At 40.2% G+C, this 24078-nt stretch overlaps 1 protein-coding gene across 3 annotated transcripts; it reads right to left on the bottom strand.

Annotated features, from left to right (window-relative positions):
• Positions 1-109: 109 nt before the first annotated feature.
• LOC132852900 (b(0,+)-type amino acid transporter 1-like) lies at positions 110-18472 on the bottom strand. 3 transcript variants are annotated; one of them, XM_060880411.1, is made up of 6 exons: positions 17756-18472; positions 1842-1975; positions 1611-1740; positions 1267-1391; positions 893-980; positions 110-726 (listed from the first exon to the last, which is right to left on the bottom strand). In XM_060880411.1, the coding sequence occupies exons 1-6, from the start codon at positions 18452-18454 to the stop codon at positions 496-498; spliced, it is 1407 nt and encodes a 468-aa protein (XP_060736394.1). In that variant the 5' UTR covers positions 18455-18472; the 3' UTR covers positions 110-495. The 3 variants fall into 3 exon arrangements, with proteins under 3 accessions (XP_060736394.1, XP_060736396.1, XP_060736395.1); XM_060880413.1 differs by lacking the exon at positions 17756-18472 and adding an exon at positions 10936-11636 and having other exon boundaries at positions 111-726; XM_060880412.1 differs by lacking the exon at positions 17756-18472 and adding an exon at positions 7488-8186 and having other exon boundaries at positions 116-726.
• Positions 18473-24078: the final 5606 nt, after the last annotated feature.

Here is a 24078-nt window from a genome sequence, read left to right as displayed (position 1 = left end):
TTTTGCCACTTTTATGTCCTAGATGTACTCTTTTCAAGAGTCAACATTTATGAAAAATAAGAAACATGTAATGTTGAATTTGGTGAAAGATTGTTTTGGGATCTTTAATGATCTGGTGAAAAAAAAACAACTTATAACATATCTAATTAATTACATTTCCATGATCGTATGTAATAACACAAACTGACACTTTACACGTTTATTTGTTAAAAAAAAACAAAAAAAAAACACAACAGCTCAAACACTAAAATAGGGAATTTAATCCCATTTTAAGTTAGGATGATATTAATACAGTATTTACAACAAGCTGTATTTGCTGTATTATTTAATAGTAATCTTTGTGCCACAATGCCTTTGGAAACTGCTAACAAAAACATTGCAAAAAAAGAAAAAAAAAACAATTTAGGCTGTAACAGACTGACAAATTTGGTAAAACATTTATTTGGGAACATTTAGAGACAAATATTGACCTTCCTCCAAGAGTGACGTGATGTTTTATACATTTTTCTCAGCTGGAGCAACCTCCAGGAAGAGCTGCAGGAACACTGTGAGTTTGTCCAGAAGGTGTGGACACAGTTTGAAGTGAATCAATGGAATATAAATCAAAGCACCACTTAGAATGAAGAGGGTGACATATAGGTACTCGAGCTGAGGATTGTCAATGATCGGAGCTAGAACCAGGAACACAGCTGCCAGCAGCACCAGGATAGGAATAATAATGGGTACCTGAGATGATCATATTAAACACAGAATTGCAAAGAGCTAAAGAAAGTAATACTTTTTTTTTGATAAATGTAAACTTGTGTCATGGTGCAGAGTGTGCACATATTCTTTCACAATTTAAGCACATAAACTCTTCATTTTCACATCCATAATAGTTTAATAATCTCACCGTGTATGCACGAGGAAGATCAGGAAATTTTATTTTTAGATAGAGTAACCCTGCTATCGTAACTCCATAGAAGAACCAGGCTGTAAAGCTGAAGATCAAATGGGTTGGAATTAGCATTAAAACTAGTTTTCACACACAAAACCTGAAAGAACTAAATATAGTCATAGTGCAGGTGCCTCCAACTAGCTAAATGATTTCAGAGATAATTCTTATTATGTTAATCACATAATATATGTGTACAGTTTAACCTGTAATGTTATTGGAAAAAATGTTGTAAAAAAAAAAAATCACATAATTTGAAACACACCCTATTTGCACTCTCTGTGTGAATAATAATGATGTATTGAGCTTGTTGCAGATTAAATGTTACAGACCTGAAAAAGTTGACTATACCCTGAAAATCTCCAGGAATGAGTACAATGAGGGAGATGATGGTGGTGAAGATGAGAGCTGGAGAAGGAGTGAGACGCTGCACATGAGCCATGGCTAGGATGTTAGGCTAAAACAGCAAAAAAAAAATCTTATTATTGCTTTATTTTCTTTTTCTTTTTTACAATATAAACAGTTATTTGGAAATCTATTATTGTAGAACAATATTTTAAGAGTGAGTACTACATTATTAACAAATTACTGTATCATTAAATGAGTCACCTGAAAGAACATGCTGTTACAGTTAAAATGACGAAGGCAAAATAATAGTTGTTCTTGTTTTCCTTACCATATGACCCTCTCGGGCAGCGACAAAACAAACTCGTCCTCCGCTAAAAAAGGATCCATTTAGAGAGCCAAAGGATGACAGTGCTGCAGCAATAGACATCACCCAGCCCCAGCTACCCAGGACCTTATTGCTGTTTCCAAAGACATAACAGTATCAACAGCTGCTTAGTCAGTGACTAACAACATGTTTAGTGTGCCATTCCTTCTGTCAGTATGCAGAATAAAAACTTACCCCCAAGTAACTGCTACAGCACTGGATACCATCATTTCTCTTGGAGTCATGACAGCCAGATAACTGACATTAACCAGCAAGTAGAGGATGGTTACCATCGGGATGGCAATCATTAATGCCCGGGGGAGATTTACCTTAAACAAATGGATAGAATGTAGAGATAAGTGCATCTTTTACTGACATATTTTACTGTTTCATAATAATCACTAACTTGTAGATCCACTTAAAAAAGAACTTTGTTTCATTAGAAAGTGAAAGAATAACATTTTGTTGCAGACAAATGCATATTTATAATGCTCAAGTATACTATACTATACACATCCTCAATACAAAATATCTTACATTTCACCTCTGGATTTTTCAACTGCTCAGTCACAACGTTTAGATTAGACCAGCCTAAAAAAGACCAGAGTCCCTGATACACAGCTATTCCAATGGGACTGAGTCCCAGCTTTGTGCCCTGAAAGGCAATGTCCAAATTGCAAAGGATTTCATGGCCACTGTGGATTATGGCCACCATTCCCCCAATCACAATTACTATCAAAGCTACAACTTTGGCCACTAGGAAGATAACCTGAATGGTCATGGAAGAGCGAAAACTTAGCATATTGATGTCAGCCACCACCAAAATGCACACCACTGCTATGCATTTCACCACTAACGTAGGTGGCATGCAGCCGGAGTAAAAAGGAGCCACAGCATACTGAGCTAAACTTAGTGCCATGGCTGCAATACCTGCTAGCTTCAACTCGATAAGTTGAATTCACCTCCAGACTCTCTGAACATGGTACCGAGCTCTGCATAAGTGAGCGCAGCAGAGCACAGCAGAGCGCAGCAGAGTCACCAGGCCACACACAGCCCAGATGATCAAGCTCGCTCCAGGGCTTCCAACATTAGACATCACAAACTGAGGAGACATGAAGATCCCCGAAGCTATCATAGTGCCTGCGTCCAGAGAGATCGCACTAATTAACCCTACTAGGGATGAGCGAGTACAGCATTATCTGTATCTGTATCCGTATCTGTTAACCATGTGAAGTATCTGTAACTTTTACATATGTAGAAATCTGGATGTAGTTTTATGAACAAATATGAGCAACCTACATTATTTATTTTTAGAGACAAAGACATCCAGAATTGCTAAGAATTTGACATCTGGTGCCAAATTTAATGCTTAGAATGTAATGAAAATCTTGTAGAAATGCTCGCATATGTTCTATTCCAGTCAGGAAATTGTTTGCAGAAACAGCCAAACTGCCCTCCTCATGTGTTCAAACTGTGTAAAGTCAAATCTGATGATAAAAAATGATGTGTTTATGCAAATCTGTTTGAAGTTTTCATATCCATCTAGTTCATCTTTTCTGTCCAGTCAAATTAAGTCAAGAAACAACGTTAAAGCTGAGGACTAAAAAGTAAGTTATCCAAACACGTAATGTACATGGTGGGCAACCTAGTGCAAACAGTGCAAGACAAGGACAGTGCAAACAGTGCAATACAATACTCTACAGGACAGATACATAAAATAGCGCCACCCAGTGTACAGTTGGTATGGACGACTGTGCAAAGAAAAGTATTCTTGTAAACCTATATACACATTTGATAGCAGTAGTTGGTAGCAGCATTAAAGAGAATTGAACTGCTGTTTTGCACAATACATTACAAGACCTCATATAACTGCTGCTATTATATAAAGTGTTTAGTCCAGTATTTCTGCACATGCAATAGTGTATATCTGCACTTCTTTTGTGTATTGTCTTTTGTGTAATGACACTGTCCTGCACTGTCTTTTTGTCTTGCACTGTTTGCACCACGTTGCACAGTTGCACTTTACTGTATGTGGCTAGGACTACTTACTAAGTCCTTAGCTCTGTCTTTGTTCTATGTAGCACCATGATCCTGGAGAAACGTTTAATTGTGTACTGCAACAGCTATATATGGTTGAAATGACAATAAAATATTATTGACTTGACTTGAATGTACAAAAACAGAAATTTGAGATATTTTGTTTACATATGTTCATGTATGTCTAAAGAAGATCTGTTGAAAAGTTCAAGCAAGTCTGTATGCTGGTGTAATGAGGAGGAGGCATACGGCTGGGGATCCATTTGCAGCAGTAGTTTATTTAATAAACACAGGCGAAGTCAAACAGGCAAAGATCGGTACCGGCAAAAACACCATGTCACACAGAGAGCAGAATCGGAATCGGGGACAGGCAAAAAGGTCAGGGCAGGCGGCAAACAATCAGAAAGTCCGAATGAGAAAGCAAAAGTAATAACAGAAAAACAGAACACAGGAAATGCTCAGAATGACTGCACGGTGACAAGTCGAGACCTCGCACAGGTATGAAGTTCATGCGTGGTTTTATATGAATGGGAGATGAGGAACAGGTGGCGGTGTAATCAGGAGGAAGGGTGACTGATGGGAAGTGTAGTCCGGAAGCGCACTAGTACTCCGGAGACGCGTCTCTATGGTGTCGCTCGCGTGGTGGTTCGTTGCTCATGACAGATCAACGCAGATACTGCAGGTTACGGTGATCAGTGAGGACAGTAAATGGGTGCTGTGCGCCTTCCAACCCATGCCGCCACACTTCAAACGCTGCTTTCATAGCTAGTAGTTTGCGATCTCCCACGTCGTAGTTCCGTTCTGCAGGGGACAGTTTGTGAGAAAAGTAGGCACATGGGAACATTTTATCAGCGGGTTCCTGACGCTGGGAAAGGAGGCCGTCGATTCCCGTGTTGGAGGCGTCCACCTTGACGGTGAACGGCCGGTTTGGGTCAGGGTGGTGGAGGATCGGGGCTGAGGTGAAGCTCTCCTTTAGTTGGCTGAACGCCTCGTGTGCCTCCAGCGACCAGGTGAGCTGAGTAGATGCTTGTCGTGTCATCGAGGTGAGGGGCGCAGCGATGGTACTGAAGCCACGGTTAAAGCGTCGGTAGAAATTAGCGAACCCTAGGAAGCGTTGTAGCTCTTTGATGGTCCGCGGTTTGGGCCACCGTAACACCGCTTGCACTTTCGTGTCATCCATGGTGACTCCCTCTGCCGAAATGATGTACCCCAGGAAGGACGTCGCGGTTTGATGAAACTCGCAATTCTCCGCCTTGGTGTATAAATGATGCTGAATGAGACGCTGCAACACCGCCCTCACATGATGGATGTGTTCCTCTTAGCTCTCTGAGTAGACGAGAAGGTCGTCAATGTAAACGATTACCCAGCGGTCGAGCATGTCCCGGAACACATCATTAATAAATGATTGGAAGACCACTGGGCTGTCCGATAAGCCGAACGGCATGACCGAATATTCGTAGTGGCCTGATTGGGTCGAGAAGGCGGTTTTCCACTCATCTTCTTGTCTGATGCGGATGAGGTTATATGCGCAGCGGAGGTCGAGTTTCGTGAAGTACCGCGAGCGGCGGAGTTGTTCTAGAGCTGACGGTACGAGCGGCAGAGGGTACCGGAACTTCACAGTTAGGTCGTTGAGGGCTCGGTAGTCAATGCAGGGTCGAAGCCCCCGTCCTTCTTCTTGACGAAGAAGAACCCCGACAACGCCGGAGACACGGAAGAGCGAATTAACCCCTTCTTTAGTTCTTCCCGAATATATTCATTCATGGCCGCGGACTCCCTCTGAGAGAGGGGGAAGATTCTCCCTCTAGGTGGCGTTACTCCTGGCAGTAGGTCGATGGCGCAGTCACAGGCGCAATGTGGGGGTAGCTCCGTGGCCTTGACTTTACTAAATGCCTCTGCGAGGTCTAGATATTCGTCGGGGAGATCGGGGATGTCGGAGGACATCGGCATGGTGTCTGTGGTGTTAAGTTGGCACGGCTCCACCGGGATATGGAAGAACAGGCGATCCTGATGCTGGTCCCCCACCTGCAGGCTGAGATCTCTGGTGAGGTGTGTGATGCGCCCCTCTCTTAGCGGTCGTCCGTCTATCGCCTCCACTGCTAAAGGAAACACAGAATCACCGGAACGTTATGAGCATGAACGAATTCCCAAGACATAAAATTACTGGCTGCACCCGAGTCAATAAGTGCACAGACTTCCACACTCTACGCGTGAATCTCGAGCTGCACACTGATTTGGGCGCAGCTTGGCGATCGAGGGGTGACGGAACGTCGAATCGCCGGGTAATATCACCCTCGCGGGGGTCGGGTTGGGCAGGTCGGCAGTCAGTGTCCCGGTTCTTGGCAGTAGAGGGAGAGACGGAGGCGGAAGCAGCGCTCTCGTTCCTCCGGCGTGAGCTGTGTATAATTGACCTGCATGGGCTCGGGGTATTCGGCGCGTGCAGGACGTGTGAAGGAGTCCACGCCCGCCGGGAGCGCATCAGATTGTCCAGTTGGATGGAGAGATCCACAAACTCGGACAGACTCCTTCCCTCATCCCGACAGGCCAGCTCAGCTTGGAGGTCCGGATTTAAACCCTTGTGGTAGAGCAGTCGCGGGGGGCGTTCCTCCCAGCCTGCTTCGGCGGCGAGAGTGCGAAACCAGTGAGCAGAGATCAGACGAAGGCTATACGGCTGTCCTCCGCAGTGTACAGGGTCGGCTGCTGCGCCACGAACAGTGAACACTGCATCAGGAAGCCCCGGCAACCTCCTGGTTCGCCGTTAAACCTTTCCGGAAAGGCGAGACGGGGTCCGGTGGCAGCAGGAGCGGGATACGGTGTGGCCTGGGGAACCAGTGCTAGAGCTGTGGGATTCAGTGCAGCGGCGGCTCCTTGTAGCCCTTGTAACGTTACGGCGAGCTCCTGTGTGAGCTGAGTGAGGCGCGTCAGCTGCTGGTGGTGACCGGCGAGCTGCTAGGCCTGACTGGTGATCTGGTGGTGAGCTGAGTGACAGCTGCTGGATCCTCGGGTGGCGAGGTCTCCTGTAATGAGGAGGAGGAATACGGCTGGGGATCCATTTGCAGCAGTAGTTTATTTAATAAACAAGTCAAACAGGCAAAGATCGGTACCGGCAAAAACACTATGTCAGACAGAGAGCAGAATCGGAATCGGGGACAGGCAAAAAGGTCGGGGCAGGCGGCAAACAATCAGAAAGTCCGATTGAGAAAGCAGAAGTAATAACAGAAAAACAAAACACAGGAAACGCTCAGAATGACTGCACGGTGACAAGTCGAGACCTCACACAGGTATGAAGTTCAAGCGTGGTTTTATATGAATGGGAGATGAGGAACAGGTGGCGGTGTAATCAGGAGGAAGGGTGGCTGATGGGAAGTGTAGTCCGGAAGCGCGCTAGTACTCCGGAGACGCGTCTCTATGGCGACGCTCGCGCGGTGGTTCGTTGCTCATGACAGCTGGATTCTGTGAGACACAGAACAGGCTTTATCATAGATATTATAACCAAAATGATAAGGAAACGCTCAAGGACAATGAAATAATAAATTCTGAGCAATACAAACGAAATATTATAATTTACTCTGAAATTGTGGAAGACCTTGTACACAGAGAATTGCTGACTTTTAACATAAAAATCACAGTTCCACACCAGAGTTTGTGGTAATTAATCATCTGTCACACTCCTAAATGGTAAAGCATTTACATTTTATATTTATCGACCTTGATCTATGATCTATCCCATTGGGATAACATGCAACAAAACATTCATTTACTTGTTATCTTCCAAATAAAGGTACTTTATCTTAAGATAAGAATTACCTCTGGACGCTTAAGCTCTTCAGTTACAGAGTTCAGGTTGTTCCAGCCATCGTAAGACCACAGACACTGATAGAAATCCATTCCTATCACACCAACACTTTGGCTTGTCCCCTCAAATGCATTTTGAAGATTGCCAGTGTTGCCTTGAACAAGCAACACCACACCACCAATGGAAATAACAAGCAGTGCAAGGAACTTAACTGCCATTAGGATTGTTGTGACAGCAATGGAAAATCGCACATTCAGGCAGTTCACAATGACCAAGAGTAAGAGGCCAACAGCAGCTACAGACTTCACCACCACAGCTGGAGGTGCACAGTCTTCATAGAAGGGTGCAACAGCATTCTGGGCAAAGCTGAGAGCCAGTCCAGTCATACTGGTTGGCCTCACAACCAGAACAGATGTGAAGGCAAATATAAAGGCCATCAGGTTGCCAGACATGCATATTATATAGATGTATTCACCTCCAGATTCACGGATCATTGTTCCTAGCTCAGCGTACACCAGTGATGCCAACATTGCCAACAGCCCACAGCAGGCCCAGATCACCAAGCTACCCCCAGGACTCCCGAAGTTCAGCAGTACGGTCTGTGCGGACATGAATATTCCCGAGCCAATCATTACCCCTGCAATGAGGGACACTCCACCCATCAGTCCTACTTCTGACTTTAGCCGAAGTTTCCTTGATGTGCTGTCCATGTCTATATGTGTTTTATCTAATGGATACTTAGTGCATACTTTTCATAGACACTGCAATGTTTTATTTGCACTATGCCCCACCTGCAATTAAGTCAGTTAATAATTACAGGCTTGTGGCCATTTAAACTCAACCCTCTCTTTAGTATTATCTACAGAGCAAGAGAAGCTATATTCATGTCAAACCATTCATTTGTGCGTAATGTTTTTCTCCTTTCGTCATAGCTTTGTGTTCAAGTTCTTGCTTTTTGAGCAGCTCATGAGCAAAAAAGAGGGCTTAACTTTAATGAGGTATCCAGTGAATTTAAACTATTACAATTGTATTTTACTTGATAAGGTTACAGTGTTTACAGTAACTTCTAAGCCTGATCAAGACTGAGAAAATAGTGAAAACATTAAACAGTGTTAACTACACTTATTATTTACAACTAAAACTAAAATAATGCCATATATAACAAAATAGTAAAGTAAATACTTTGCATTGTACTGTTCCTCAGTTTTTTTCAATATAAAACTACTTAGAATTCATTTATTTATTCGGTTTATATTGAGGCTGACACTCAGAATCTGTCATCTAAAAACTTATTAAAAACACACTTACTCCTTATAGTCTTGCTATACAGCAAATTTAATCATGGAAATTTACTCATGTGCTATCAAGCCTATATCGATGCATACATACATGTAGCATAGAATTGGGATTCAAGGACAAAAGGAGGTCTTAATATAACATGGTAGGCAACAAAGAAGGAATTAACTTCATGCTAATATAATCACATACCAGTCCAGAATATGTCATATTATAGCTAGTTTTCCCATCAGCCTTCTAAAGTCATCAAGTGTCTGGGCACATATTGCAAAGCCAAGGAATTTCTGGCAATTCAGGCTGACTTTAAGATGACTGTTGCAATGAGTTGCTACAATGAGCAGCACTCATTTAAGTATAGCCATTTCTAATAATGGACCACTTTAAAAGTTACGCATCTCACATATATACTTGGTTTGTAATCCACTCACCCATGTACAGTACACAAATCACTCATACACATTTAATATTCTTAAAATTCTCTCTAAGAAAAGGGAGTTTTTCCTTACTGCAAAAATCTTATCAGGTAGGTCTAACCACACTGAGAGCAACCAGTGAAAGCAGCAGTGCACAAAATACTTGCTTACCATCTCAAGTCCACAAGTTGTTGACTCCTGCTGAGTGGAAAATATTAGCAGTAAAGGTAGAAAGTATATATTCAGGTTGTGAGACTAGTAGTGGGCCAGTTAAAATGGTGTATGACAGCAGTATGTATTGCACACACTGTGATGTACATCACAATGTGATCGTTGAAATAACTCAGTAAATGCACATGCACACATCTAGATGTTCTTACCACTGCTATGCTGATGATACACAACTTATCTTCTCTTTCCCACCCTCAGATGCCACAGCTTCTGACCGGATCTCAGCATGTCTGGCAGAAATGTCATCATGGATAACTGCTCATCAGTTAAAGCTCAATCCTAGCAAAACTGAACTGCTGTTCATCCCAGGTGATTCATCCCCAGGTCATGACCTTGCTATATCCTTGCACAACGATCTAATCTCCCCTTCAGCCACACCTCGCAACCTTGGGGTAACCATGGACAATCAACTGTCCTTTTCCTTTCATGTTGCTAATGTGACTCGCTCATGTCGGTTTCTTCTCTACAACATTAGAAGGATTCGGCCATTTCTGTCCACACTGGCTGCTCAGGTACTTGTTCAGTCTCTTGTCATCTCTAGACTGGATTACTGCAACGCACTGCTGGCAGGTCTACCTATGAACGCAATCCGTCCTCTGCAAATGATCCAAAATGCAGCTGCCCGGCTTGTTTTCAACCTGCCAAAGTTCTCACATACCACCCCGCTGCTGCGATCCCTCCACTGGCTTCCGGTAGCTGCACGCATCAGATTCAAAACACTGATGCTGGCCTACAAAGCCAAAAATGGACCAGCTCCCTCTTACCTCAAAGCCCTCATCACTCCGCGCACTGCACCCCGCACCCTCCGATCTACCAGCACTGCTCGACTGGTTCCACCATCTCTCAGGGTAAGAGGCAAGCATACTACAAGACTCTTCTCTGTACTGGCACCAAGGTGGTGGAATGAACTTCCCCTAGAGGTCCAGACAGCTGAGTCACTGGCTATTTTCAAGCGGCGGTTGAAGACCTACAGTACTTATTCAGGAAACACTTCAACTTGCACTTCTTTCCTTATCTTTTACATTTAAAAAAAAAAAAAAAAACCTTTGACACTTTTTCATTGTAACTTTGAACAAATGTTTTAAACTCATGGTATCTTAAGTATGTAACTTAGTGAGCCAGCATTAATGTATCCAATGTTAGAGATTTAAGCACTTATGTACGTCGCTCTGGATAAGGGCGTCTGCCAAATGCTGTAAATGTAAATGTAAATGTAAATGTTATATACCTTTGAAGTTAGCAGAGGACAAATTAACCTTGTTAATGTGCAATGGGAAACATAGACTACCTGTAGAATTAATGTATCTAAGGAATTAATTTATCACAAAGGAATGTTCAATCTAAAGGGAACATTCAGGTGCACACAGATTACTAGTCTGGGATATTTAAATCATATATTTTCACTATATGTTCAACACTATATGTTCATTGGCGTTCATTGATAATAAAATAATGTTTCTAATGGATATACCAGATTTTTTTTAATTTAACATGTAATTCATATATATATGATAGTTACCTCAGGATGCTTAAGCTCTTCAGTGATTGAATTAAGAGTGCTCCAACCATCATAGGCCCACAGACACTGGTAGAAAGCCATTCCAGTCACACTAATGCTGGAGCTGGTCCCCTGAAATGCATTCTGAAGATTTCCAGTGCCTCCTTGGATGAGCAAAATCACACCAATAATAGAAATAACTGCCAGTGCAAGGAACTTAACTGCCATGAGGATTGTGGTGACAGCCATGGAGGAGCGCACATTCAGGCAGTTCACTATGGTCAAGAAGACAATTCCACATGCAGCTACAGACTTTACTACGAGGGCTGGGGATTCACAGTCTTCATAGAAGGGTGCAACAGCATTGAGCGCAAAGCTGAGAGCCAGTCCAGTCATACTGACTGGCCTTACAACAAGCACAGAGGTGAAAGCAAAGATAAATGCCATCAAGTTGCCGGAAGTGCGCAGTATGTAGACGTATTCACCTCCAGATTCATGAATCACTGTTCCTAGTTCAGCAAAGCTCAGTGATGCCAGCATTGCCAACAATCCAGAGACAGCCCAGATCACCAAGCTAGCCCCAGGACTCCCAATGTCCAGCAGTACAGTCTGTGGGGACATAAAGATCCCAGAGCCGATCATGACCCCTGCAACAAGGGACACTCCTCCAATCAGTCCCACCTCTGACTTTAGCTGAAGTTTCCTAGCTGTGTTGTCCATGTCTATAACTCTACTAATGACTGACCTTTCCACTGTACAGTGGTAGTGTCTGCTGCCCTACCTACAGTACTGTCACATTTAAACTCAACCCACTATGCTGTATTGTTTACTGCATAGGAGTTCAGTATATAATGCTGGCCACTTATTTCCCTTGTTGCATTATATTTTCCCTTTTGAGCAGTACTGTATTTAAAGTTAAAGTGTCATAAACTCTTTTCTGGCAGACACACACTTGTTATTGAATAACTCATCACTGACAAAACCCTTAATTTATTTTTAACAAGATAATCAAAGTAGCCTACTATTAAAACCTTCAAATGGTTACACAGTAACAACTAACTGACAACTGAAAATGATTCACGACCATACTAAAAACAAATGGGCTAAGCTTCTTGAGGTATTACTAAAGGGAAGTTAGAGGCTGCCATCGTGGAAACTCAGTAAATCAGTCAGTGCAAACAACTGTGTTGCTAATCATCTTGAGGCCACAAGTATAGCATTCTATCCTTCTTTCTGAATTTATAAAAGCATAGTATAGAAGTAGTGAGGACATACGATCCTATCCCAGACGTCTGAGTAATTTTGCCAGAGAGAACTACAACCAGTAATTAGGTACCTTGGCACAGACAAATAAGTATACATTTGTCTGGACATATGAGCTACCAGCAAGGTGAGGAAGGCACTATCCTTTATACTGTAGGTAATCTACTGTACTATCACATAACCCTGGCAGTTGATTTGTATACAATCATGATTACTCTTATAACTTACTGTCACAATTCTGTATCAAAAACATGGCAAAATATAACAAAATGGCCTGTTCTGAACTCCAGCTTATACTGCAGGGCCACCTGCCCATATTACCCATATGGCACTAGACTACCTCCAGCCTGTAAGGGAGCCATCTGTGATTATCGCTGTCTAGTGAGAAACAACTTCAACGGGACTCCTTCTGCTAGAAATGCCTTTTCCATTCAGATGGTGATTGTGTTCCCTTATTGAGACAAGGACACAATTCGGTCACAATTTCAGTAGGCCTTGGTCCAATTGAAGGCTGATGACCTATTTCAAAAATGCTTGCAATTTTATCAAACATTTAGGGGAATTCCTAATGCCACTGCCATCATCATCCAGATGGACAGTAAAATTAGGATAGTGAGAAATGTTCCCAGCTGTAAGAAGCCACAATGCTAAACCATGTACTTAGGATATATATAAGTATATATACATGTGATAGTTACCTCAGGATGCTTAAGCTCTTCAGTGATTTAATTGAGTGCTCCAACCATCATAGGCCCACAGACACTGGTAGAAAGCCATTCCAGTCACACCAATGCTGGAGCTGGTCCCCTGAAATGCATTCTGAAGATTTCCAGTGCCTCCTTGGATGAGCAAAATCACACCAATAATAGAAATAACTGCCAGTGCAAGGAACTTAACTACCATGAGGATTGTGGTGACAGCCATGGAGGAGCGCACATTCAGGCAGTTCACTATGGTCAAGAAGACAATTCCACATGCAGCTACAGACTTTACTACAAGGGCTGGGGGTTCACAGTCTTCACAGAAGGGTGCAACAGCATTGAGCGCAAAGCTAAGAGCCCCTCCACTTACACTGGTTGGCCTCACAAGCAGCACAGAGGTGAAAGCAAAGAGAAATGCCATCAAGTTGCCGGTAGTGCGCAGTATGTAGACGTATTCACCTCCAGATTCATGAATCACTGTACCCAGTTCAGCATAGCACTGTGATGCCAGCATTGCCAACAATCCAGAGCCAGCCCAGATCACCAAGCTAGCCCCAGGACTCCCGATGTCCAGCAGCACAGTCTGTGGGGACATAAAGATCCCAGAGCCGATCAGGACCCCTGCAACAAGGGACACTCCTCCAATCAGTCCTACCTCTGACTTTAGCTGAAGTTTCCTAGCTGTGTTGTCCATGTCTATAACTCTACTTTATGACTGACTTTTCCACTGTACAGTGGTAGTGTCTGCTGCCCTACCTACAGTACTGTCACATTTAAACTCAACCCACTATGCTGTATTGTTTACTGCATAGGAGTTCAGTAGTTAATTCTGGCAACTCATTTAACTTTTTGTCTCAAGCATGTATGGGAATTCCTAAGGCCACTGCCATCATCATCCAGATGGGCAGTAAAATTAGGACAGTGCGCAATGTTTTACAGTTGTCAGAATCCACACCTCTAAACCATGTACTTAGGAGCATACATGGTGGTGGCACTTTCTAGGGTCCTCCCTACAAGTGGAAGTAGGAAGTAGTGCTTATTTAAAGACTAAGGGAGTATCTCTTCTGCCAAAGGCAGTGTTATTAAACAAAACAGAACTCTTTGGGAGTAATCTGGTTTCTTGTGTGTAGAAAATTTTTTTTTTGTTTGTTTAAAACTTCTCAATTACACAGGGCTCTTTCTTGAGGCCATCCTTTGCATACCATGTCTTTGGACCTCAGTTTGTGCACAGGGGCCTTCAGAGAAAACTAGTCAAAATCTTTCAATCTTACAGGAAGGTTATGATAACTCAAACAATCCCTCTTAAAACCCTGACTTCTTCTGCCTATTAGCAAAGGTTTGACACCAATTGGTCATTAGAAGAGGTTTCTATTTGTCTTATTGAAATTCATAGTTGAAATTCACAGAGAAATTCTTTCTTTGCATATACCAACTTGCAAAGAAGCTAAAGAAATAACACATGATACAATGCCCCTGAAGAAGAGAAGGTTAAGGACTTTGCTCAAGGGCACAAGAGTGGCAGCTTTGTGGTGCTGTGGCTTGAACGGGACACCGACCATTTACAGTAATTACCATTAGGCTACTACCGCCCTAAATACTTTTGCCTTATTTTTTACACAATTTTACATGAAACTGTAGAAATATCTTGTATATAAATCCCAGAAGATCAGCATTTTTGGTAATACCAAAACCAGCCCTACTGGCACCATAACCATGATAAAATAACTGATAGCACATTTTTCCGCATTCTGATATTTGATGAACAGCTCTTAAGCTCTATCTGCATGGGTTTATGCACTGCACTGCTGCCACATAAATGGCTGACTGGATAGTTGTGTGAATGAGCAAGGCCTAATAAACTGCCCATTGCATGTATATATCGGCTGTTCTTCTTCAGCAGTTTCTTCAGTTCCAAGAAGTCCTTCAGTAGCTTTAACTTTCATTTTCTGAATGCAGGCTGGCACCTTAACCACCAGGATTTGCTGTCTTTAGAAAAGCAACAATATTTCCGTTAAAACTTAGGACCCGCAGTGGATGAAGCATATCTTGAGGACCATAAAAGGCTTTACTATGACATGGCTATGTGATACCAGTATCTTGTAATGACAAATCTATCCAGAAGATGTCATCATATAACAAGGTTACAATTAAGAGGTTCAAAACCAACATGGTTAAAGGCATGAAATCCAGACTCCAGACTTTCACCTTTCACTTTTCAGTCACAATGAGCTGACAATCAGAAATGTAAAAAATGTAAAGCCATTTATAATTATAATACACAAATAAAAGCATCGTGATCCAATGACATCTTGACGATTTCATAAAGATTCTTTCATAAAGAGTTACTCCAAGTGATTTTGGGGTGTTTTCTCTTAAAATTAAAGAAAAGATCCCAGTAAAGATAAAAGTTATTCGTAAATCATCTTAACCCTTAAAAGATCTCATAAGGTCAAAAAATGTTAGGAAAAGTGAAGAGGAATTTTAAGAGGCTTACTAGTTTCTTTATCAGAGGAGAAAATGTCTGAAATGTGAAGAGGAGGAAGAAATGAGTTGCATACAATATTTAATAATGACAGTGAGTTGGCAGTTCATTTCTGGTAGTTCTTGGCAGTTCATTTCTGGTAGTTGAATTTCTCTCAAAGAGACAAGATATGAGTAAGCCCAAGTGACATGGTGAAAACAGCTGCTTGTCCTCATACCACTTCGATTCCTGATATAACTGTCACAATGTTGTCTCAGCAGACAAAAAGTTTGAGAACCATCATGAATGGACTGCTCTCAAGTGATGCACCTTAAACCAGATGCCAAACTGACAACCTCTCTAGCCTGTGGGTGAAGAAATAATCATAACATAACATAATCCCAGTGGGACTCATTCTGCAAGAAATGTCTTTCACTGCCAGCAGGCTAATGATTGCATTCCATCTACTGGGACAAAGACACATTTTATTCTGTGTAACTTGGAGTACAGTTGAAGGCTGATGACATATCAATGAATTGTCTGCAGTTCTAGCAAGATTAGGGGAATATAGGTAGCAGCCTTGATGAACCTCATTGGCAAGCAGGATAATATTTATCTTAGTTTATCCAAATGCATGCTAGTGATCTACCTGTTCAGGGGGTCTCAACCATTTTCACTGTTAGTCTACATGTCACAGTGTAAGAGGGAATAATGGATGTGTAATGGCTGGTCTGCTTCTGTATGAGAGCAGGATTGATCTGGATTGATGCCACTTTGAAGGCTCCCTGCATGAGCACTGAGAAAGGTATACATTCGAATATGACTTACAGTTTTTTCACACCAAGAAATTTTAGAGAAGCCCAATATACCACCAAAATGAGAAGGAAGGAAAATGGTGCAGACACAGGGAAAATGTGAAACTTCACACAAAATGTGACCTAAACTCAAAATTGAACCAGGGACACTTTAGCTCTACTTTACCTGTTAAGTGTTAAGTTAGCCCCACTAAACTTTAAATGACCCCCAAAATGAGTCATGGGTGAATTTGTTACGCTTGTGTCTCTCAAAAGGCTTCTATTCTCAGATTATTATAAATCTGGTAAATTGAAAGAGTTTAATCCAAACCTCATTAATGTAAATATGAGTATAAATAATTTTAATAATTATGGTTAATATGATAAAAATGTTTCATTCATTCATTCATTCTTTCATTCTAACGCTTATCCGAACTATTCTCGGGTCACGGGGAGCCTGTGCCTATCTCAGGCGTCATTGGGCATTAAGGCAGGATACACCCTGGGACCGGAGTACCTGGAGGAAACCCCCGAAGCACAGGGAGAACATGCAAACTCCACACACACAAGGCAGAGGCAGGAATAGAACCCCCAACCCTAAAGGTGTGAGGCAAATGTGCTAACCACCAAGCAACCGTGCCCCCCAAGTTAAAATCAAATTTTATAAAATCTAGATTCTGTAGATGGAAAATTTATGAATAAAAATATCCTGCTATAAACAATGCATCACAGTGAGATGAAATTATTTTTGAATATTTCATATCTGAATGTAGGGGGGCACGGTGGCTTAGTGGTTAGCACGTTCGCCTCACACCTCCAAGGTTTGGGGTTCGATTCCCGCCTCCGCCTTGTGTGTGTGGAGTTTGCATGTTCTCCCCGTGCCTCAGTGGTTTCCTCTGGGCACTCCGGTTTCCTCCCCCGGTCCAAACACATGCATGGTAGCTTGATTGGCATCTCTGGAAAATTGTCTGTAGTGTGTGATTGAATGAGAATGTGTGTGTGTGTGCCCTGCGATGGGTTGGCACTCCGTCCAGGGTGTATCCTGCCTTGATGCCCGATGACGCCTGAGGTAGTTCGGATAAGCGGTAGAAAATGAATGAATGAATATCTGAATGATTTTGAATGATTTTATAACAAGCCAAGACATAACTACTGAAATCTACTACATATGATTAGTACAATATTAAAAAGCAATGTATAATTAACCATATAATTGTGCTGATTACATGAATGATGGTTTGAGCTTAACAGCTGAGCTTAAATGTACTTACCATTATTGAGCTGATTGTTTAACATTTAAAGACAATACAGGAAATTCTGTACAGGCCCACCTCCAATTAATTCCATTCTACTGCACTGCAAACACTGAAATATTTTAGCTGCATATCTGATTTGCATCAGACAATTTTAACCCAATTTTAACCCATTTTATGTAATGTGTAATACTAACAAATAAAATATTTTTATATGTTTTATTATTTATATCTTTTAATTTGCAAGTTAATTTTTGCAAGTTAATTTTTGCAAGTTCCCATAGGCAGTAGGTTTAACACTTGTGCTTTAAGTGGACAAGTAGAACCAAACAATCCCAGCCACTTGACTGTATAGCATGTGATAGTTACCTCAGAACGCTTAAGCTCTTCAGTCACTGAATTCAGAACACTCCAACCATCATAGGCCCACAGACACTGATAGAAAGTCTTTCCTATGACACTGATGCTCTTGTTGGTCCCCTCAAATGCATTCTCAAAACTATCAGTGCTTCCATGAATAAGCAACACCACACCACCAATGGAAATAACAAGCAGTGCAAGGAATTTAGCTGCTGTGAGGATTGTTGTGACAGCCATGGAAGAGCGTACATTCAAGCAGTTCACTATGGCCAAGAGTAAGAGGCCAACAGCAGCTACAGACTTCACCACCACAGCCGGAGGTGCACAGTCTTCATAGAAGGGTGCAACTGCATTGTGCGCAAAGCTGAGAGCCAGTCCACACATGCTGCTTGGCCGTACAATCAACACAGAGGTGAAGGCAAAGATAAATGCCATTAGGTTGCCAGAAGTGCGTAGTATGTAGATGTATTTGCCTCCAGATTCACGAATCACTGTTCCCAGCTCAGCATAGCTCAATGATCCCAGCATTGACAACACGCCACCGGCAGCCCAGATCACCAAGCTAGCCCCAGGACTCCCGATGTTCCGCAGTACAGTCTGCGGGGACATGAAGATCCCTGAGCCGATCATAACCCCTGTGATGAGGGACACTCCTCCAATCAGTCCCACCTCTGATTTTAGCTGAATTTTCTTAGATGTGTTGTCCATGTCTATACGTGTATTACAGAATAGACTTTCCAACTGATGTATTGTTACAGACACTGTATAATGTTACAGTAAATTCTGCAACACCTACTACTGTGCCAGTTAATAATTACAGGCTTAAGGCCACATTTCAATTCAACCCTCTATCCAGTAGTATCCACTGCATAGGAGTAGCTATGTTTAAATCTCTGGCCACTCATTTAACTTTTCTGTTTAATTTTTCTATGATCTGGGAATATAGTTAAAGTGTTAAAGAGTACAGAGATTCATAGAATGTTCTTTTTCACAAACTTGTTATCGAATAACTACTTTGATCACTCAGAAACACAAAGAAAGTTTGGGCCTTTTACAGATCTTACAACATTATTTTACTTCATACCCATGGTAGCTTAAATTAAACTTGAATTAAATCATCTGTGAGTCAATAAGCTGAGGGATTCTTCAGGTTTATATTTAACAAGTCAATCCTTAGTTGATTCAATCCTTCAAGTTTAGAATAAGAGTATAAGAGAAAGCATCTACAAAGTAGGAGCTCATAAATATTTGGTTCATTAAAAGAAAATACTTTGCAGTTGGTCGTCTCATCACTCTGCTCAGTTCCAGCCTGAATTATCTCTCTTGCTAGTAAGTCTTATGGATCAGACTGAATCAGTAGGAATAGGTGGCAAATGTTGCTGGGTAAAGTGGGTGGCACATTAAACTTAAGGATTTGCAGTTTTCAGGTACACTACTATTGTTATCCTCCTTATAGAGTACTTATAGGTTAACACCTATGTGTTTAAGACATGCATCACCCAAAGACCTAATCAAAGACCTAATCATGGATAGATATAGCAGGATAGCAGCAATTTCTCAAATTATAACTTGATGAAAAATATCTAATAAAATATTATTCTAAAACGTTTTTCTTGTGCTGACTTTTGAATTGATCGTCCTTAAACTGTGACTTGTAGGTCAGCTTGAAAAGAACTCATTTGAAGTCAGTATCCTGTAATGACTTGCTGTTCCAGAAGATGTCCTCATATAACTAATTTACAGATTCAGCAACCGAAAATTTGCATTGATCTATGCATGTACGATTCAATTTGCAGGCATTAAGGAAATGAGGTTGTTTAAGCTCTGCATTTTAACCGGTGAAAATACTTGATTTGTAGTTAAATAATCAAAAACAATCAAGAATTCCATGTCTGACAAGAAGAGCTGAGAAAGTGTTGGTCTATCACACTGTTTCCATCACTGCAAAACCATAAATAACTAATAATAAAAAATAAACTACAAAGTAATTTGTAAGTAAATTCACCACTCAAGTATATATATATATATATATATATATATATATATATATATATATATATATATATATATATATATATATATATATATATATATATTATAATATAAATCCTATATATAAATAGTCTGAAAAATGTCAGTATTTTTTAATAAGTAACTTTATCATTTCCCTTGTGTCACTGGTTACAGACACCATAAAATGATTTACAGTCATACCTAACAGCTTTCCTCTCTCTCTCTCGCTCTCTCTCTCTCTCTCGCTCTCTCTCTCTGTTGTAGAAAGGTCATTATTTACATTCACATTATTTATATACTCATAGTATATATTTATATACTGTCCAGTGTCACCCAAATGAGGATCATCTCAGGGAGTTTTTTCTTGAAGCCATCAGCTCCGGCTTGCTCATAAGGGATAAGGATAGATACATGCATTACATTTTTTAATTAATATATTTAAATATTTAAATTAATTTTAACCTTTATTTGTATATATTTTTATTCTTATTTTTTCTTCTTATTACACACACACACACACACACACACACACACATATATATATATATATATAGTTTTTTTTTCTCTCTCTCTCTCTTCTTCTCTTCTGTTTCTATACTTCTGAAAAAGCTGCTTTGAGACAATGGGAATTATTAAAAACGTATTACAAATAAACTGAATTTGAATATGAATTTGAATATAGACATTATGATGTTTATTTTGCACAGATTGAGGAGGCAAAGGTGCCACAATGTGGTTACCACTTTGTATACACAATGTGTCCTGGGTTTGATCCTGTACTCAGGTTAATGATAATACATAACCAATTAGTAGATTCTTGCATTCATGCAGCTAATTCTGATTCTTCAATAGTGTTCAAATTGGAGCTCATACATGCAGTATGACAGACGCAGATTGATGATTAGGAGCAAATGTGTGGGCCATTCGCATTTGCTGGGTTGGGTCTGGTCTAGTTGAACAAAATACTATGTTGGTCAAAAACTAAATTATATGGCTAAATGTTAACATGACTAGTCTGCACAATGACCAAAGCTCAACCTCACTGAACACCTTTGGGATGAACTGGAATGGTGACTGCACTCCAAGCCTTCTCACCCTACATCTTACTAATCACCCTGATCTTACTAATGATGTTGTGACTAAATGAACACAATTCCCACAGCCACACTCCAAAATCTAATAGAAAGCCTTAACAGTAGAATAGAGATTATTATAATACCAAAGTCTGGAATAATCTCTTGGTCGTATATCTTTGTTATATAATATTTATTTTTGTCATCAGAATAACTATCTACCAAACACACAGATTTGACTATGGCATATCAGCACTCATAAATATTGCTAAATGCTACAATCACTGCTAAATATCCAATAGTTACACCTCAGTTATTGAACACTATAGATGCAGTGCTAGCAATCATCAATATTCAGAATCACTGACAAGCTTTTACTTTCATTTTAACATCTCAAGTGCTCCAACTTGAATTACAGAACAAAACTTTAATTATTAACATTAATTATGGCATCAAAAAGTATTCATTTCAACAGTCAGTATTCAATCCAGACCTGTAATTCAGCTAGGATGCAGTGACCAGTTGTGGCAAGAAAACACTAAATATCTGTGTAAGAGTAACATTTCACATTGTCACTGTCCCCTTTGTTTTAATATTAAACGTAAAATACAGCTGAGCTCTATAACTAAATTGTTCATGCATTATAAATCATTCTTCCTCTTCCATCTAAGGGAGTTTTTCCTCGCCACTCACCTCAGTCACCCCAGGCTTGTTCATTGAGGATAAATACAAACACATTTAAATATAAGTCTAATATTAATCTTGAACTTTTGTATTGTAATAATCTTTGTATAACATGAAACTTTTTGTATTATGTTTCTTATGTTCTGTAAAGCTGCTTTAAGACAATGTCCATTGTTAAATGTGCTATACAAATAAAATTGAATTGAATCGAATTGAATTGAATTGAATTGAATTGAATTGAATTGAATTGAATTGAATTGAATTGAATTGAAAGTTATTAACGATTGTGAATATAAAAAATCCTTTGATCACTTTGGGAAGAATTTCTATATAAGAAGTATAATATGATTCTGCTGTAATTAAACAAATTTATCATTAGCTAAAATTGTACTTGTGTAATCAAATATGTTACAACATCTACTGAAATCAGTATACCTAACCTAGCATGTTAACAACAAAAAGCAGGCCAATTTATTTAAATATAGGCAGTTAATGTTAGCAAATATGTGAAATGTATCTCAACATGCATTTCTAGCCTTCTACTGAAGGAAAAGAAAGACCTTATTTTATACATGTTTTTTTTTAAACTGCAAAGATGATTTACTATTAAACTGATAAGACTGCATGCTAAACTGAAATAATTTACACCTCACTGGAACCATTTATCCAATCAGTCAATCATGTAAATACAGATCTAGATCTGTAGTTAAGATCTTCAGAGTGGGGGAAAATGTGTGATCTCTGCATCTTTAACTATGGTATGTTTGTTGATGCTAGGTGGGTTGGCTGCTTTGAGTATTTCAGAAACTGCTGATCTAATTGAATTCCCACCCACCCACACACACACATACACACACACACACACACACACACACACACACACACACAAATATCTAGGTTTACAGAGATTGGTACGAGAAACATACAAACATCCTATGAGTGGTGGGTCTGCAGACTAAAAAACTTTGTTAATTAGGTAGAACAGACTGGAACCAGACGGGTCAGAGCTGAGAGGAGGTCTATAGTAACTCAAATAAGCACTCTTTACAACCATGTTAAGCAGAAAAGCATCTCAATATGCACAACACATCAGACCTTTAGATGGATGAGCTGCAACAGCAGAAGACCACAGCAGGTGTCACTCCTGTCAGCCTAAAACAAGAATCTGAGGCCACACGTTGGCTAGATTGGATAACTGAATCTATAAGGAGGTGTAAAGGTGTTCCTTTTAAAGAGTTAAATAAAATTGTAATTCAAATTGTATTGTACAAAAATATACAAATATGATTTGCTAGCATATTTAATATTGTGTATTAAATAATATGCATTTCAAATTTTAAAAAAGATGAATATTGCAACGATGGCAGAATCTGAGCAAAAAATTTGATGTTTTTTTAGAGATTAGAAATTAATCAGCTACCTGCATAAATGCTGTTGTGCAAATCTTTGTTTTTGTTTCTTGCATTTTTTGTGGCTTATACACAAATCAGCTTGTTTAGTTTACGGTACATTTTACAAACTCAGACTGACATCCAGGTTGTGTTAGGAAATGCCAGTGCCAGTGTATCACTGTACTTCACACTGATTAAATCACTGAATGGATTGGATTACTTTTAAGGCTCAGCCACAGCCTGCAATAAACATCAAACCTAATGAAGGTTTGATGTGACACAAATCAAATGTTCAAACACATGCACATGAGGGTCACAAAGACATGTTCCAACCCAGAGCAAGAGGGAAGAAAAGACAGACGTGTGGCTTGTGGCACTTTTCAAAATGTACCAATTAATCACAGATTTGCATGTTCCAGATTTGCACAAAACTACTTTTATCTTTGCTGATTTATGCATTAAATTGTCAGATGCTTCTATTTTCATATACAAAGCAAGTTCCAAACAAAGCAGATTTACCACTTTTAATTTGCAGTTTTCTTGTACTGTAAGCTATTTTAAAATAGATTTCAAAATGTAAATATATATGTAGGTGTATTTACTGTATAGACCAATTGTTTACTATTTTGCTATACCATGCATTTTAAAATGCATTCCAGGATACTATTTAACGCACCGCCCAACGTTATAATGCTTACAGTAAATAGAATTTTGGCTTAAACTTCACTGAGCTGACAAAGCTTTAGTGTGGCATGAGTGAGACGCAGACATCAGATCAACAGCCAGCTGCTCCCAATTACATTCAAGCAAAGCTTTGCAGAATCCCTCATTAAGAATGAAAACCCAAAGCCACATGGAGGCAACCTGTGGGAATCATGGAGCAATAAGAAAGTCTCTTCACCACAATTATCGTCACATTGACACAAGCAAGGATTCACAGATGTCTAGTGAAAAAAAAACTTTTTCTGTCTCTGTGTTTTTCTTTTTTCTAAATATATGTCCATGCCTATTCTGAGGTCATTCATAAAGGCTACACCATGGCATAATGTTCACAGTTGTGAATATATCAGTTTTCCCATATCTACTTGATCCTGTTACTTAAATCAAGAAGTGATTCTACTTTCTGAATTTGGCCCAGACAAGCTCAACAAATGGAGCTGTGAATCATTCC

Source organism: Tachysurus vachellii, chromosome 10 (genome assembly GCF_030014155.1).
Source record: "Tachysurus vachellii isolate PV-2020 chromosome 10, HZAU_Pvac_v1, whole genome shotgun sequence".
Lineage (NCBI taxonomy): Eukaryota > Metazoa > Chordata > Actinopteri > Siluriformes > Bagridae > Tachysurus > Tachysurus vachellii.
Note: the sequence above shows the minus strand (reverse complement) of the source record. Positions and strands in the feature narration are given on the sequence as shown.

Excerpts from the sequence above, each read along its gene's own strand:
- LOC132852900 (XM_060880411.1), bottom strand. The coding sequence starts at position 18,454 with ATGGACAACACATCTAAGAAAATTCAGCTAAAATCAGAGGTGGGACTG. Across the intron at positions 1,392-1,610 it reads CTGCCCGAGAGGGTCATATG|CCTAACATCCTAGCCATGGC; the intron begins GTAAGGAAAACA and ends TTGCTGTTTTAG. Across the intron at positions 727-892 it reads ATCTTCCTCGTGCATACACG|GTACCCATTATTATTCCTAT; the intron begins GTGAGATTATTA and ends TGATCATCTCAG.